We start from the raw sequence: 19,390 nt of genomic DNA on the forward strand, positions 1-19,390 counted from the left end.
ACCTACCCAGAAAAATATAGAAGGCTGATGATTGATAATAAAGCCAATTTATCTAGAATTGGTGTACATCAATGGGAAATGGAAGCGCCAGATCCCAGAAGATGGAGAGGTATAGTGGATGCGGCGAAGACACCCCGGGTTGTAAAGCTAGTCAAGAAGAAGAAAAAGTAGGTACCTTACCAGATGACAAGGTATGTTTATCATGTATGTTTATTCTAGTACTCCAATCAGTTAACATCCCTTTATCCTAATTTTTTATCATTTTTATAGTTTTCATTAAAAACATTGCTGAGACACAAACAACTTCTTCACTTATTATTTTGGAGAGTGTATATTACATATCCAAACACACAACAACCTTCAGGTAAATTATGGAAATTACAATTATCTTGTGAAAAGAAGTAACAAACAAATAAAACTTCAATGTTCTTATAATTCAAAACCAGTTCTATAAATATATTTTCATCCTTTAGGTGGTACAAGTTCATTTCGATTTCAAAGATCGGACAGTGAAGTAGTACCATAACCATAAGTAGTACGAGTATATCGGGTCAGTCAGTGCGAGTGATCACTAGTCAATATGACAAGGTTTTTTATATGTGCAATTATATGCTTGTTCGCAAATGTTGTCATAGCTTCCAAGTCTTTGCGTAAGTATTAGATATATTCTATATGCGTAAGTTCAGATAATTTGCTATTCATTAACGAACTTTTTAAAATGATATACCTACACTAAGCTTCAAAATTAACGCACCACCTCAAAAATGGGATATTTTATATATTATATGCTTAGCTTATATTTAGCTTTATTCTTCATGAACATCGGTGTAATAATATTGTTGCTAAACAGGTAACTGACATTGTGTTGGCGGTGTACAAGTACTTGGAGGGGATATGAGAAACGATCGTGCGTAAATATTGGAGAAATCTTGAAACTTTCTGAAATAATTCATATTGTCAATTGGAATTGTCAAATTGACGTATATTTCATACCTAATGTCATTGAAGAAGAAAAATTATATGTTGCTCCACAATATTGATATGATATGCAAATATTATATAAAATTAAATTTAATTAATTGTATTTTGCTTGCAGTACTACATTAATAATTAATTTTATTTACTACATACAATTGTTTACTTTTTAATAACATAACCTCAGTCTTAGTTTTTCTTCTTATAACTTTTTTGGGCTGTGGCCTTGACAATTATCCAGCAACCAGGACTAACGTAATTGGCCAATACAATTAAAAGTGCGAATAAAGTTGCTGAGCGTAGAAACCAGGTGTCGCTTTTCCGAACTTGCACGGTCCCAATACCGGGTGTAACAATGATAGTGTGTTTTTTTCTCAAACTTTGGTACACCCTGTGGAATATTCTAGCGTATACAGGGTGTTTCATTAATAATTGTCCATATGGTAACTGGAGAAACCTTAGCACAAAATACGAAGATTTAACCTAAAACACTTAAATAAAATGTGGTTCCTTACTGAGTTACAGGGTGTTTTATGTAAAAATTTAAAAAATATTTTTGCTCAGCATTTTATATCTATTCGACGTATCTTTTCCATACTTGGCAAAAAGTGCGACTGCTAGACACCCTATTAAACTATGATAAACAAACGTTTCTAGTTACTACCAGAGGCGTGCGACAGGGGATGGTGAATGGTTGACGCTTCTCAAATTCTGCGCCACTGGAAGAATTACTATTTTAGTGCCATTTTTAGATTCTCCAATACTTTCTACGTAAATAATATACTCTTCATTGGTAACGATAAAGTCATTACTTTTCGAGATATTTGTAGTTAAATATGAAACGGCACAGTTATTTTGATTAATTTATGATATGATTCATGTGATTAAAATTTAAAAAATATTTGTATCCAGTACTTTTAAACTATTTGGCGCATCCTTATCATACTTTGCAGAAAGTGTAGTTACTGTACACCCTACTAAATTAAAATAAATAAACGTTTCTAAGTACTACCAGGAGCGTACAACAGGGGATAGTGGCTGGTTGACCCTTCCCAAATTCTACGCCACTGACGAAATTGCTATTTTAGTGTAATTTTTCGATTTTGCAATACTTTTTATGTAAATAATATACTCTTCATTTGTAACAATAAAATTATTAGGTTTCGAGATATTTGAAATTAGAAATGAAGTGACACAATACATTAATCAAAATAACCGCGTCGTTTCATTTTTAACTTCAAAGATCTCGAAAACTAATGACTTTATCGTTAGGAATAAAGAGTATATTATTTTCATAGAAAGTATTGTAGAATCCAAAAATTGAACTAAAATAACAATTTCGCCAGTGGCGTAGAATTTGGAAAGGGTCAACCATTCACTTTTCCCCGTCGTACGTCTCTGGTAACAGCCAGAAACGTATGTTTAATATAATTTAGTAATTGGTACAGCACCTATACTTCCTGCTAAGTATGAAAAGGATACGTCGAATAGTTTTAAAATGCTGAGCAAAAATAGTTTTTAAATTTTTAGATAAAACACCCTGTAATTCAGTAAGGAACCATGTTTTATTTAAGTGTTTTAGGTTAAATCTTCGTATTTTGTGCTAAGGTTTCTCTAGTTACTATATGGACAATTATTAATGAAACACCCTGTATAAAATATTGAAATTAAAACTTAACTGTAGCCTTAGGCTTTCTTAACATTTTCTTTTTGATTCATTCGCTTATGTTGGATAATAAAAAAATTAGGTACTTTAACAACTAGCAATTTTCTTCATCAATACAGGGTGTTTCTAAATAAGTGCGACAAACTTTAAGGGGCAATTCTGCATAAAAAAATATTGACCGTTTGATTCATAAACAAATGTCCGCAAATGCTTCGTTTCCGAGATACGGGATGTTGAATTATTTCTTACAAACTGACCATTTATTTATTGCTCTAAAACCGGTTGAGATATGAAAATGAAATTAGGTAGGTTTTAAGAGGTAGTTATTGCACATTTTTTGACATACAATTAAGAATTTTATATTCACCATTGGCGTTCATACGCGTCATCTTGCCCGGTCATATTAGCTGTATGCACGCCAAAGGTGAATATAGAATTCTCAATTGTATGCCAAAAAATGCCCAATAACTACCTCTTAAAACCTACCAAATTTCATTTGCATATCTCAACCGGTTTTAGAGCAATAAATAAATCGTCAGTTTGTAAGAAAAAATTCAACATCCCGTATCTCGGAAACGAAGCATTTGCGGACATGCACATTGAAAAGAATACTGTCACTATACGAAATTTATAATTTTTTAAGTATCAAAAAATTATAAATTTCGTATAGTGACAGTATCCTTTTCAATGTGCGATATGTTCCACATCGCACATTGAAAAGAATTCTGTCACTATACAATATCGCACATTGAAAAGAATACTGTCACTATACAAAATTTATCATTTTTTAAGTATCTTAAAAAATTATAAATTTCGTATAGTGACAGTATTCTTTTCAATGTGTGAATATGTATAATAAAGCAAATGGTCATTATTTTATCATGTATAATTACTCCTTAAAGTTTGTCGCACTTATTTAGGTACACCCTGTATTGATGAAGAACGTTGCTAGTTGTTAAACTACTTAACTTTTTTATTATCCAACATAAGCAAATAAAACAGAAAGCAAAATGTTAATAAAGAATAATGCTAAAGTTGAGTTTTAATTTCAATATTTTATATACGCTAAAATATTCCACAGGGTGTTCCAAACTTTGAGGAAAAAACACACTATCATTGTTACACCCGGTATACAATGACACTTATCTGTTTAGCATTAGCAACAATATTATTACGTCGATATTCTTGAAGAACAAAGCTATAACATATTACAAAAATCGCTAAAATCGGACAACAGATTTAGAAAATACTAGAGACATCAAATATGTCCCATTTTTAAGGTGGTGCGTTAATTTTGATGCTTAGTGTAGTATAAAAGTTAACAAGTAAGACAACGATTAAAGCACAGTGAATCTAACAAATTATTGTTTCTTTCAGAATATTATCTTTTAAAGTTTTAAAATTTTTACTTTTACTATCATCATGTCATCTACACTCCTAGCGGAATGATATAATAATAATAATATCATATGGCATTTTTGCCGGGGAGATCCTTTCGGACAGGTTCCGGCGCCATTTACATCTTTAACCCTGTTTCAAGTAACTAATGTCGATGTACACACTAGCCCAGGGGGACCGACGGCTTAACGTGCTCTCCGAGGCACGGTGAGATGGCACGTAACATTTTTAGAAATGAAAAATTGTTTGTCGTTGGCAGGGATTGAACCCACGTGCACTGGCGTATGAGGCCAGCGATTATGCCGTTGCGCTACAGCCGCTCACTTTATGATTGCCGCCCTCTTTGGAGTCTTCCGATTCATTTGTCACGGTGAATCAGTCCACATCAACACTTTGGTTTTACAATTGGTTGTGTAACTTGGCATCTTCTACTATTTTCTCCATTCGTTCCTGTTTTTGCTTATGGTTACCCATTTTCTAACTCCTATCTTCTTAAGGTCCTCAACTATCTGATTCTTCCATCTGGTTTTTGGATCTATCTCGTAGTCTGCCTGATGCTGGTCTTCATTTGCTGATTGTCTTGATAACTGCTTCTGAATTTCTCCTTTCTGTATGTATCATCCATCTGAATCTAGGCTTTGATAAATCTGACGACGTCTTCTCCTTTCAAAAGTGCTCTTACTTCGTAGTTCATCAGTTTTCTAAATTCATTATGACCCAAGTTTAGTGGGCCTGCTATTCTTTAAATTATTTTTCTCTCTAGGATCCTCACTCTTTCTTCATCATTCTGTGTCAGACACATGACTCAGTAAGCTTCTTATCTTTGAGTAAGTTGTTGTATTTCCAATAGGTTCTTTTTTTACTGCCTGGATATATTTATTCATTGTTTACTATGCTTCTATCATTAGTTCCGTTAACTGAGACCCCAAGATTTTGGATACTTCCTTGCACAACTTTTACCATAGTCTGATCAAATAAAATTATAATAGACGTAAATCAAAATGTAATTTGGTCAGTTTGGATCAAATTTTATATCAAAGTTTAGGTGAAAACAAAAGATATTTTCAAGAAAGTATATGATAACGGGACCATTGTTTAACTATTGAAAAATGGTTCCTTTTTGCACAAAATTTACTTTATTAACTGCTGCGGTAATTCATGTTTTTATGAAGGTTTTTACGATTTTTCTACAAAGTTAAAGGTAAAAGTTTTTATATAAGACTTGTTAAATTAAAAACCCTTAATTTATTTAACTAATTATAAATAAAGATTGAAAAACAAATTTACAAAAAATTATTATTTGCATTAAGTATAAAAACCGCTATAAATATTTCATTTTGCAAGAAGAGTTGCAATATTTTACGAATATAAAGCAAAAAAAAATTTAGTCGAAAAATGTTGAATATAGAAATTTTACTATTATTTCAAATGCAAAAACACGGTTGTTGCCAATAGAGGATACAAGTTTATAGAGTCTCATTTTTTTGTGTTTATGTATATTTTCGAGAAATGCAATCAGAAATCAAAATTTCAAACTCTTCTTGAAAATGACGTTTGAAAATTGTTCTAATTTGTCTACAACTTGTTTTTTTTTAATAACATCCCGGGGATTAAAAATTTTGAAATACCATTTTGATATCCGTGATCCTGACAATTTTTCATACCTTCAAAAAAGTTTTTCTAAGACCATTTTTTACCAATAATTTGTTTATTTATTAATATTAACATTTAAAACTACATGAGCACATCTAAAAACCGTTACTTGACAATGCCATTTATACACATAGTAAACTTGGTAATTTCCCTTTACTTTTTCTCTCCAATTTATCACACCTATTTCTGACAAATCTTGCTTTGCTGCTTCCAACGATTTCTTCTTTGGACGCCCTCATTTTTTCTCCATTCTCCCTTCTTCAGAATTGTTTTAATATTGCGGTCCTCTGGCATTCATATTATGCGACGAAGCTGTTTTGCTCTACTGTTCGCATTTTTGTTGTAATTATTGGTTTTCCATACATCACCATTATTTCTTTATCTGTTCGTCTTCTCCAAATATCCTACATTCCCTCTAAGATTTTTCTGAGTACCTTTCTTTCTTTTCTTCCTGCTGGATCATGATCCACGTTTCACTGGAATGCATCACCGTGGGTCTGATTATTGCCGTGAGTCTCCTCTTCATTAATTTTTGTCTACCTCTTTTCCTCCTTTTCCCGTGTTCGTCATGGATATTTTTAAATTCAAATTCTGACACTGTTTTAAAACTGTAGACAGTCTCTACTCCTTTCATTTTTATATATTAACTGTCATTTGTTATGGTTCCTCTTATTTTAATATATTGCGTTTTTGTTTAGTTTATTTATGCTGTTTATTTAGCGAATGTTTTGGTTTATTTATACTGAATTCGCTCAGTCGACATGAATGAACTGTCAATACTGTCAGTATTGACAGTTCGTTGGTCGAGATTCATTTTGACACATTCGAAATAGGAAACATACAACACAAAAATTCCTACCTAACACTATTAACTCAAGACACTCAAATCAACCTAATCTTTCATTAAAAAAATAAGAATTATTGAAAATAGTGGGAGTGTAGGTATAATAAACTTATAAAATTTTGTGGAATTAATTTCTACAACATATTTTTATTTTGTACCATAAAAAATGTGCTCATCTGTTATCAATGGTGCAAATAAATAATTATTGATTGGCGTAAGGTTTATGTTATTTATGTCTGTTTACTATTAATAATATTGGCTATGAGCAGGTATTTTTGATTGTGTAGTAATTTCCAGTCACGTCTAGCAACCTAACTTCTCAAAAAAATTACCAACGTCAATAGACAGTTGTGTCTAAGATTATCGAATAGACTTTACAACTATTTTCCATTAACTTAATTAAAAAACGACGCACTTGCAAATAAAATCATTAAAATTACATAAATGGTATCACTTCCTACTACTACGACAATTTAATATGTATATAGACCAATAACTACATAGAGTAACATGATGTACAATTAAACATTGTATTATAAATTTTCATAAACAAATTAGCAATATAGCAAAGGTCATGTCTCACGTTGTGGAATTAATTAATTAGCATTGAACTTTCCTATATTGGAAAAAAACCAATAATATTAATAATAAGATTAACAGTCGGTGGCAGAGTGTTGAGGAAGCGGACCCCTGTCAAGCAATCAGCTACAGTCCAACAACAACCACAAGTGATCCAAACAACAACAACAATAGCAGCAATCGCTGAAGGTGCTGTGCTGGAATATTAGCAGGCGCTCACTCAAGCGGAACGACCGTGGTAGCGCATGACATGGACTGCCCATGAACGAAAACATTTTGTGGTTCTATTATAAGGTAACTAACCTCGGTCAAGAAACGATCGCTAACCGACAACATCTGTATACCGAATTTTGCAGGACGTACCCAGATATTCAAGTATCTGAACAACGAGTAGCATATCAATACCAGGTTATTTTACCAAACCATATTATCCCAGAGACTAAACACACGATACCATCAGAAACTAAGTCGATTGGGAGATACACAATCAAGAAGCAATGATTGTAGATCAAGTCCTCAATGGAATGTATATACAGATTCCTGAGATTGCCACACAAGAAACTCAACCTTATAATACACAGCAGAACAAAAATGACTTTCACGCTATTCTGGTAAGTGAAATGACAGATGCCCGTACAAGAGTTCAACAGAACTGAACAGACCACATCTACCAAGACTAAACTCTTGTAATAAACTGGTGCGCCTCTACAAATTGTGAACACTGAAGTCCTACCCAATTATGTGCTAGAAGCTCATACGTTTGAATATCTGCATATGCTGATTTACTTGTAGCTTGCAATAACTGCAATTGCTAATGTTATGAGCATTAAGATCAGAACACGACGCGGTACTTATAATGGAATGACTGATAACAGAATTGCATTCTAAGAAAAACGACTGCTGGGGAAGATTTAATTCTTGAGTAATTCTTGAGTAGAAATATTGGACAAGTTACGGAATACATTTGAGGAGTGAGAAGCAAAAAAAGTTATCTAAAGAGCTGAACTGCTGAATATTTCAAGACACTCACCACACGATCCAGAAAACAACACAGCGGAACAATAACTTGACAAAATTAAAATAAAATCCAATTGTTTATTCAAAGACATAGGGCGGATCTGTTTTGAGGTGGCATTCGGATTTTTGCAGATAAAGTTAGGTGACAACTTCAATAAATATAATTGACTTATGCTCCTCAAATATGCCCGGAACATTAATAAAAAAATTTAAATATTTAAAATTTTTGAAAAATATCGATTTTTTTCTACTTTCATTGCTTATAACGTTAAAACGATTCATTTTGGAACAAAGTCGTACTAATAAAGATAATTGAATTTTGTATAATATACGACTGGTTTAAAATATCTTAAATTATTACCCTTTCTGCAAAATAGCAATAAATAGAGAATAAGGGAGCAAAAAAGAATGTTTTTATTTAATGTTTTTTAACCACTTTGGTTGCACTTAGAACCTTCATAATTCGCTTAGAACATTCTTACAACATACTTAAACCGTCCACAAAATTTCATTAAAATCTACCTAATAGATTTTGCATAATAATTTTGCAACCTAAATTTTTTTAAAATAGTTCAAACTTTTAAAAACTTTCTGAACAAAAAGTAGACCATTTAGAAGTTTGCTAATTTTTTTACATATAAAGAGGTTTTCTACCTATCTAATACACTTTACAGAATTAAAATCGGATTATTTAGGCGGCCTCAGCACTGTTTTAAAGTTATAAACAATGGTTTGGCTTATAAACAAATACATTGAGGACGTTTGAGTTGGAATAAAATAATTTTTTTTTGAAAATGGAGATAAATCCCGAAACAGATCAATTTTCATTTTTAAATTATAATTTTTTGGCATAAATATCATACTAGTGACGTCATTCATCTGGGTGTGATGACGTAATCTAAATATTGGAATTAATTTAATTTAATTTTTTTTTTAATTCAAACCCTGTATAAATAATTATGTTAATGTTTCTATTAGTGAATACAAAATTGAATAACCTTTCGATTGAGCTATCACACGACACCTATTCTCATTTAAAAAAATCATCGATTACGTCATCACGTCCAGATGAATGACGTCGCTAGTATGATATATATACCAAAAAATTAGAATTTAAAAATAAAAATCGACCTGTTTCTGGATTTATCTCCAGAGACGCCTATTCTCGAGAAAATGAATTTTTGCAAATTCAAACGTCCACAACGTATTTGTTTATAAGCCAAAAAAATTTTTATAACTTTAAAACAGTGCTGAGGCCGCTTAAATAATCCGATTTTAATTCTGTAAAGTGTATTAAATAAGTAGAGAACCTCATTATATGTCAAAAAAAAATTAGCAAACATCTAAATGGTCTACTTTCTGTTCAGACAGTTTTTAAAAAATTTGAACTTTAAAAAAAAATAGATTGCAAAATTATTATATGTATGCAAAATCTATTAGGTAGATTTTAATGACATTTGGTGGACAGTTTAAGTATGTTGTATAGTCTGTTCGCTAAACTCAGACGCAACTTTCTAGATATTTTAGTCGGTAATTTTGCCAATTTTAGCAAAATTGGCAAAAAATAATTTTTAAATAGTTAATAATCACTAAATATTTAGTAATTTTACCAATTCTTGCAAAATTGGCAAAAAACAAAAAAAATATCGACTAAAATATCTAGCCAGTTGCGTCTGAGTTTAGCGAACCGACTATAAGAATTTTCTAAGCGAATTATGAAGGTTCTAGGTGCAACCAAAGTGGTTAAAAAACATTGAATAAAAACAGTCTTTCTTGCTCCCTTATTTTCTATTTATTGCTATTTGCAGAAAGGGTAATAGTTTTAAAACATTTTTAATCAGTCGTTTATCATACAAAATTCAATCATCTTTATTTTATTTCTCTACGACTTTGTTCCAAAATGAATCGTTTTAAAGTTATAAGCAAAGAAAGTAGAAAAAGTGGATGTTTTTAAAAATTTTAATTTTTTTATTAATGTTTCTAACTCTATAAACTGGCAGTTAGATGAGAACTGTAAAGTTGTTACCCAACTTTATCTGCAAAAATCCGAATGCCACCTCGCACATCCAAAAATAGACGTTTTTTCACAGATCTGCCCTGGTCTATCAAGTCTTTTACAGATATGCAAAATTAGTAACAACCAGAAATGACAAGACACTTTTTGAACATTCAGAGAAGGCGTCCTATAGGAAACTAAATTCCACTGTAGAAGACGATAATCAATCGTAACCAATCCAAGAAGAAATTCATGAATTTTGGGGAAGTCAGCTCTCAACAGCAATGTTGGATGAATTGACCATACGACGAACAACAACTGTCAACACTGCAATAATATTCCTTACGAACCCTTCACCACTGGAAGACGTTTCGAAGATTATCGAAGAGTTTCATAACTAGAAATCTCCTGGATCAGACAGAGTTCAAAAAGTTTTGAAGTGTTCATCAGTCTTTATCAATGCTAGTTAATCATGTTACTTATAATCCACAAGAAATACCACTTCGTTAACACTGCCAAAATTACAGGTTTCGTCTTTTTTGAGAACTCGTCAAGCGGAGCTAAATCCAAAACATAAAGGAAGAACACAAGAAGATAAAGGTACATATATTTCGTCGGGACTACGTAGTTAAATGACACAGTGGTGTCTGTTTTCTGTTATCTGAATTAGATAAAGCTTTTAAACGAGTGTACTGGCGATGTGATCGAAATTTACTTATTTATCCGTGTTTCTATCTCTCGGTTTGTTTTCGGTGCTAGATCTAACTGGAGAGTTGCCATAAAAGTTCAAAACGAAAAGTGGAAACAATAATATTCTTAAAATATAAAGGAAAAGATTCCTCTCATTGGCTGTATACCATAATAAAAACTTACTAATGAAGTAAAAACCTCACATGTAGGTAGGTGGTATATAATTTATTAAAAATTTTTTTCTAAAAATGATCAAAGATGGATAAAATCACAAACGTTTTCGGACCAATCAGTCCATCATCAGGTGGTAGAAACTTCAGATCCAAAGTAGTTGGAACTAGCTACATATTTAGGTCAAAAGACCTTAATGTAATAATAATTATGCCATTTAGGCTACAAAAATGTCGACAATAAGTCGATGTCACAAGAAATTAAATTGCAACGGTATTACAAAGTGGTCTTCATCTTGGCCTCAAACTGACAGACTAAAATATGACGGTCATATTTTAGTCTGTCAGTTTGAGGCCAAGATGAAGACCACTTTGTAATACCGTTGCAATTTAATTTCTTGTGACATCGACTTATTGTCGACATTTTTGTAGCCTAAATGGCATAATTATTATTACATTAAGGTCTTTTGACCTAAATATGTAGCTAGTTCCAACTACTTTGGATCTGAAGTTTCTACCACATGATGATGGACTGATTGGTCCGAAAACGTTTGTGATTTTATCCATCTTGGATCATTTTTAGAAAAAAATTTTTAATAAATTATATACCACCTACCTACATGTGAGGTTTTTACTTCATTAGTAAATAATATTCTTATTACATAATATATTAGCCTTATAAAATATACCACTTTTTTATAACATGTTTAAAAAATTCGTTTTTAATTCAATTTGGTTCTATGTCACAATAAAAAATGTTAAATTTTTACTGGGTCAAGTTAAACCAGAACATTCGTTGTAATAGTATCTAATCGGTACTATTACATAGTCACAAACTAATCGAGTTTTATAATATAATGTCCAACATATTATGTCCAACTCAATGGTAGGTTTTTGCAATCAAATCATTTATTTGCTAATAAAACTATTTATTTTTAGAATAGTGTAGAATATAACCATAGGTGTATGGGTATATCAAAAATTGCCAAAAATGTGACGGTAATTAAACCCACAGTTCGTTTTATGTATATATACCACAACGTTACAGGCCTTGTAGGCCACTGGTTTCCTTGACTTGGTTAGTTCTCTCCATTTTTTGGCCCCTTGCTTTTTCTCTCCAATCTCTCACTCCTATATCAAGCACGCAGATGGATGAACTAATGCAGAGCTCAGATAGTGTAAAGGCACAAAGACTAAACTGGCTTGGTGGCTTAGAAAAATAACAGATAATCGAGTAAAAGTAATTCAAAGATGGAAACCCCGTAAAAAATGGATAGACGACGTAGAAGGAGTTCTTAAAACCATGAACATCAGGCAGTGGCAAAAGAAAGTATACAGGGCAGCATGGAAGAACATTGTTATGCAGGTCAAGACTCAAAAAGGGTTATAGCACTACTAGAAGAAGAAGATATCATACATTTTTTGCTTTCAGTATTGAATTTAGCGATCCTATCGCTCCGCTCCCCTTTATTAATCGTTTTTCTCTCTTTTCCATCTTTTCCCGTGTTGGTTATGGTTACTCCTAATAGTCCAGTCGGGTTAGACGAATAACAGGCCTAACCTTGCATTAGGAGCTGCCCCAAATTTTATTTTTCTAATCTTTAGGGAGGGTCAATATTAGTCCAAATTTAAAATCTCGACTGAATTCCACGGTTGCGTTAGCCGCTATCTTGATTTTAAACGAGAACCGTTTTTGCTCAATATTTCCGCCATTTTCAATTTTTTGACAAAAAGTGTAGAAACTAAAATTGTTGGAAATGCGATAATTATTGTATTATTAAATTATCTCGTTTATTGTTAGTTTTACAACAAATATGTACCTATACAAAAATGAAGAGAATTAAATTCTACACAATTTTAGTTTCTTTCATTTTTTGCTAAAAATTAATATTTAAGGTAGTACGTATGCGTTAATGGCGCGAGCCTAAGACCGGATTGATTTTATAGCAAATGTTTTTGTTCAATATCTACGCCATTTTCAACTAAAATTGTTCAAAATATAATTTCCTACAATTTCTTTTTAACAATTTTTTTCATGCGGTTGATATTTTCCGAGTTACATGGGAAAATAGTAAAAAGTGGTGGGGGGAGCATAATTATTGAATTGAATTTTGTTTGTGAGCTGCCCCAAATTTTATAATTCTATCCTTTAGGAGAGATCAATAGTAGTGTAAATTTAAAATCTCGACTGAATTCCGCTGTTGCATTAGCCGCCATATTGATTTTAAATGAGAACTGTTGTTGCTTAATATCTCCGCCATTTTCAACTTTTCGACATAAATTGTGGAAGAGAAAATTGTTGAAAATGCAATTTCCTACAATTTCTTTGGCACAATTTTTTTATACGATCAATATTCTCCGAGTTAAGGGAGACAATAATGGAAGCGGAGGGGAAGCATAATTATTGAATTGTCTCATTTATTATTAACTTTACAACATAACTGTACATAAACAAAAATAAAGAGAATTATATTTTATACAATTTTTGAAACTTCCAATGAAACATCAACCAAACTAAGTATATAAAAGACATAAAAAGACATTATATGCATTAAGTTCACTTAATTTTATTAACTAGCGGGTTTTATTGGTTGAATTTGCCTCTCGATATTTTAAGTTTTATGTCAGCTAAAATATCGTGATGTTTCAACATTTTTTTTTTTTTAATTTTGGACCCTGTTGGGGGGAATTTTCCAATTCCCCCCCCTCTTGTAGACCCGCCGCTGGTTCTCTCGAAAAATTGTAGTAAATCGTAATTGCAACAATTTCAGTTCTTACACTTTTTGTCGGAAAGTTGAAAATGGCGGAGATATTAAACAAAAACAATTGCTACAAAATCAATCAGGTCTTACGCTCGCACATTTACCACATACGTACTACCTTAAATATTGATTTTATCAAAAAAATGAACGGTATCAAAATTGTACAAAATTTAATTCTCTTCATTTTTGTATAGGTATATATTTGTTGTAAAACTAATAATAAACGAGATAATTTAATAATTTAATAATTATGCTACAACTGTCACTATTTTCCCCTCATAACTCGGAAAATATCGATCGCACGAAAAAAATTATAATAAATTAAATTATATAAAATAGCATTTTCAACGATTTCAGTTTCTACACTTTTTGTCAAAAAATTGAAAATGGCGGAGATATTGAGCAAAAACGGTTCTCGTTTAAAATCAAGATGGCGGCTAACGCAACGGTGGAATTCAGTCGAAATTTTAAATTTATACTAATATTGACCCTCCCTAAAGATTAGAAAAATAAAATTTGGGGCAGCTCTAAATGCAAGGTCAAATGCTATCCCGACTGGGCTATAAGTATTAAAATTTTGAAACTTTTTCAAAACTACATATAAGTAGATATTATATTTAGTATCATTTGTTATATCTCTTCTCATTTCCATATTTTACGTTTTTGTTTGATTTATTTTTAGTCCGTATCTTTTCGCTTCCTCAAACTATTCTGTAAAACTTATTCTTGATGTTTTTTTGTTCTCGCTAGTATCACCACATCATCGGCGTACGCTATGCCCTGTTCATTGCTATTGAAAATAGTCCTCTTTGTGATCCTATTTGATCTTCTTACGATTTATTCTAATACTGGGTTGAATGAATTCGTTGAAAGTGGATTTTGCCTTTGATAAATTCTGCCGCATTTACAGACAAAATGTCAGAAATACATAATTTCAGATCATTACTAAACTTATAAACTAAGAAAACAACATTATAAAACAATACATACAATGCAATCACTACGAAACACTACTATGTATTTGAGTTTGATTTAAATTATATAATTTTATTCTTTTTTAGCTTCTTATATCACACCTTGTAAAAAAACTGATCCCAAATTAAGTGAATGTGCCAAGCAACGTGCTATAGAAGCATTGCCCTCTCTTATAAAAGGTAAGAAAAATAAACGTAATATTAATAAACTTATTACGGGATCGTGGTACTTCTATGAGATTGTTTCTTTTGTCCTTTGATGATATCTAGATTTAACATTTCTGTTTTTTGAGTACTTGCTTTTAATTTTAATTTTTGTAATTTTGGTTATTCAAGAACAATTAGTAACCGGTAAGGAACGGGAAAGCGACCGATCAATACTTGGTCGCCGCGGCAGGACGGTTTGGTCTTAAATCAACACTTTAAGATCCGAGTTGGGTGCTGCTACTAAATTAATACTTAACCTTGTTACCAGATTGTTACTCCGGCAGAATTCTCCTCTCTGTTGTGGCAAACCTTTTATATCGTTGCCGATGATCCATCTCCTAGATGGATGGTAGTGGAAAGTAAGATGGGAGTGCGTGTGTACACTTGTGGTTACAAATACTCGAAATTGATAATAATTTTTATTGTTACCTTATTTAAATTTGTTTGATATTATTTCCACTTTCCTTTGCAGGGGACAGAGCATATAAAATTCCTAGTTTCGATCCATACGTTATACCTGCTGTAGAAACAAGTGGTACGAGTGGTATCAACTTAAATCTCAAGAATTTACGCCTGTCAGGTTTGGACACAACAGTAATAAGAGCAGTTAAGTAAGTATTACCATACTGTTTGTTTAATATACCTTTTATAAAGGATCTTTAATAAATGTTTATTATAACCTTAGTTTTCTCCCTAAGTCTATAAGAGGCCTTTCTAACCTTTCCCGTCTCCTGAACTTCTTACAAAATACATTTTGAAAGAAAAATCAATTTTCGATGATAAGTTGTAAAAACCACATACCATACATCCTTTGTTTGTTCTCCACTATCATGCCATTTAATATATCATTTTATACAAAATATGTATACAATAGATGGATTTTATTATTATTTCTCTATACTCTATATGATATCAATAACTTCATAATACAGGCATGAATGCTCTACCATCATCCACACATACTATTAACCAACATAAAATATAGAGCTATACATATACATGCATATCTACCGTTATCAGACCTACAGAAACGCATGCGAAACTGAAAAAGTCAGAAACAGATCTTTTAGAAAAATGGGAGAGAAAAATGCAAAGAGCAATATATGGAGGTGTGAAAATAGAAGATCAGTCTTCTTGCAGTACCGTCTCCTATCGGAGGTTGGCTACCATCACAGTAATCTTAACTTTGTTGGCTGCAGCTTTGAACAACTGTATTGAACTGCACCCATATCACTCCCTTAAATTTCGCAACCAGGAAATCCTCCTACGTCCCACATTTCTCTTTCCCGAGATTTTTCCTTGGATTATGAGTCTTAGCAGAGAGTACTTTTTTCCTCTCATTATGTGGCCTAGATATTCCAGTTTTCTCGTTTGTATTGATTTTATGACTTCGCATTCCTTCCCAATCTTCAGCAAAACATCTTGATTTGTTACTCTTTCTGTCCATGGTATTTTCCACATTCTCCTGTAACACCACATCTCGAATGCCTCAATGTTTTTGAAGATCAGTAGAGAAGAAGAAACAATAAAGAATTGGAAGGACTGTATAAATAGCCAACGATAACGATGACAATCAAAGCACAAAGAATACGATATTTGGGTCACATAGAAAGACAAATACGAATACAGAATACAATATTTGGGGCACTAAGACAATACAAAAGACAAGGAAAGGCAGGCCAAGAAAAAGATGGAAGAAGAACAGTGTATACAAAGACCTGAAAAAGAAAAGTAACATTGAGAGATGAAAAGTACTAACATTGGACAGAAGGAGATGGAGGAAGGTGGTGAAGGAGTGTATAAAAAGTCTGAGGTGAAATTAAATAAAATTGATGAGACTAAAATACAATGTAATCAGATATGTAAAATTTTAGCCCTAGGCCTACAAGGCCTGTTGAGCTTAATAAATAAATAAATAAACTATCTATACATATACAATATATCTACGTGCATTCTTTCCGAACAGGGGGTGCAAATGCACCCCCTTGCACTTCGCTGCCGGCGCCCATGAATACAGATGTTAGCGACATAAAGTAATAAGTAGAATAAAGACTGGTCTGATTAATTAAATTCGACATTGATTGATTTAAATAATTATTTTTAGAGTTGATTTAAAGAATAATCAAATAGTAGTAGACGTATTCATACCAGAGACAAGAACCGAAGCTGATTATACAGTAGCGGGAAAATTATTCGCCATAGATATTAATGGAGAGGGACCTGCATCAATTAGGGGTGGTAAGTACAGCATACCTATTGAAATGTATATGCAAATAAACAGATATTAAAATAATAAAAAATTAAATAAAAACTCCAAACTAATCATCATCATTAGCCGTTTTAAGTGCACTGCTGAACATATGCCTCCCGTGAATAATTCCTTTGCATTCCATCTTGAACACCCTGGATCGAGTTGTACCTACTGAATGCGCTTGATGTCGTGCGACCATCTTGTTGGAGGTAGTGATGTTGATTATAGTTACTTTCGAGTATTCGTTACGAATCGTTACTTTTGTATAAAGTAATCATTTAAAATTTAAAGTATTCGTTATTTTGATTACTTTGATTACTTTTGTTACTTTTGTATTTGAGTAGGTACCGGTAATCATATCGAGAATCGCATTTCTCAGTACATAATTTGTATTATCAATAGTATTAGTAGGATACTTTGATTACTATGATTAGTCTTATATTTGAGTACCGGTAATCATATCAAGAATCGCATTTCTCAGTATTTGGTATAAGTATAAGATCCGATATAACGACTTTCACCGATCTATCTATCTAGATAGAAATTAAATGATATTGTAGTTGTTCTACGATGAGGTTCCTACTGAATTACTAAAGCTCTTGAATGATGAATCAATAGGTATAATATTGCACTTATTTAACACAATACTGGTATTATACCTCAAGAGTGGCTGCTGTCTACATTCGTTACACTGCCAAAGAAATCCAATGCAAAAGAATGTTCAGAACATCGAACAATATCTTTAATGAGCCATCTACTAAAGATATTTCTAAAAATCATCCACAACCGAGTTTATCAAAAGTTGGAGTCAGATATTAGTAACACACAGATGGGGTTCAGAAAAGGACTAGGTACTCGAGAAGCTCTCTTCGGTTTAAATGTTCTTACACAAATATGCCTAGACGTTAATCAAGAAGTACATGCATGTTTTATCGATTTTGAAAAACCGTTTGACATAGTACGCCACGATAGGCTAAGAGATAGAGGAGTAAGACAGGGATGCATTTTGTCACCACTGCTATTTAATGTATATAGTGAAAGCATCTGTCAGGAAGCCCTTTTGCAAGCAAATGAAAGAATCGTAATCAATGGAGAGGTTGTAAATAATATTCGATACGCAGACGACACTGTACTAGTTGCAAGAACAGTAGAAGAATTACAACGATTACTTACAAACATAAATATTGCTTGCAACAATTATGGCATAAACATTAATATCAAAAAAACCAAGTATATGGTCTTCAGTAAAATCATGACACAACCAGCACATATTAGTATAAACGGCATTCAAATTGAAAAAGTATCAAGTTATAAATACTTGGGAACTTTAATAAACGAAACTGGAGACCAAAACAATGAAATAAAAAGACGTATCGAAATTGCCAGGGCCACCTTCATAAAGATGAGAAAATTCTTCTGCAACAGAGATATAAGCATCCCTCTACGATTAAGAATGCTAAGTGGCTACGTATTTAACACGCTATTATACGGTGTAGAGGCCTGGACTCTCAAACAGAACAACATAAAAAATATTGAAAGTTTCGAGATGTGGTGCTACCGTCGAATGCTGAAGATAAGTTGGGTTGAAAGAATCACAAATCTTGAAGTAATACGAAGGATAAGAAGAGACCCAGAAATTTTATTAACGATAAAACGAAGAAAACTCGAGTATTTGGGTCACCTGATGAGAGGTCATAAATACGCATTACTTCAAAATATAATGCAAGGAAAAATAGAAGGAAAACGGAATCCAGGCCGTAGAAGACTGTCGTGGATGCGGAATTTGAGAGAGTGGTTTGGCTGCACCACTAATGAACTTTTTAGGTCAGCTGTAAACAAAGTCAGGGTAGCCTTGATGATTTCCAATCTCCGATAGGAGTGGCACAAGAAGAAGAAGAAGTAGTTGTTCTGTCATTGCTGCTCCACAATATCAGTAATCTCCAGTAATCTCTTTGCATCAATTAAGTGCCAAAAAGAAACCCTCGAAACTCTAGATGACGTACCTTAGCAGTAACCCTGGGCACCCAGGTGCTTCGGAGGTCGATTCTGATTGCAAATTCGTGTTCAGTGACCCCAAATACCCCGAAATAAGAAAATCTGGCCCTTAATATACTGATTTTAACATGTTTATGCATTTTTCGAGTCGTTTTATATACTTTAAAATGTAATAATGCATTTCCACCTATTTTTGTATTGTAGACTTTTTTC

The 19,390-nt window shown here is 32.5% G+C and overlaps 1 protein-coding gene across 1 annotated transcript in view; it reads left to right on the top strand.

Annotated features, from left to right (window-relative positions):
* Window positions 1-481: 481 nt before the first annotated feature.
* The window catches only part of LOC114345489 (protein takeout-like), a 28,170-nt gene continuing 9,261 nt past the window's right edge, over window positions 482-19,390 (top strand). Inside the window, exons 1-4 of the mRNA XM_028296309.2 lie at window positions 482-650; window positions 14,812-14,904; window positions 15,404-15,542; window positions 17,036-17,169. Of these exons, the coding sequence (XP_028152110.1) occupies window positions 581-650; window positions 14,812-14,904; window positions 15,404-15,542; window positions 17,036-17,169 (436 nt within the window). The 5' untranslated portion in view covers window positions 482-580. The remainder of the gene's footprint in view (window positions 651-14,811; window positions 14,905-15,403; window positions 15,543-17,035; window positions 17,170-19,390) is intronic.

This window comes from Diabrotica virgifera, chromosome 2 (genome assembly GCF_917563875.1).
Source record: "Diabrotica virgifera virgifera chromosome 2, PGI_DIABVI_V3a".
Taxonomy (NCBI): Eukaryota; Metazoa; Arthropoda; class Insecta; order Coleoptera; family Chrysomelidae; genus Diabrotica; species Diabrotica virgifera.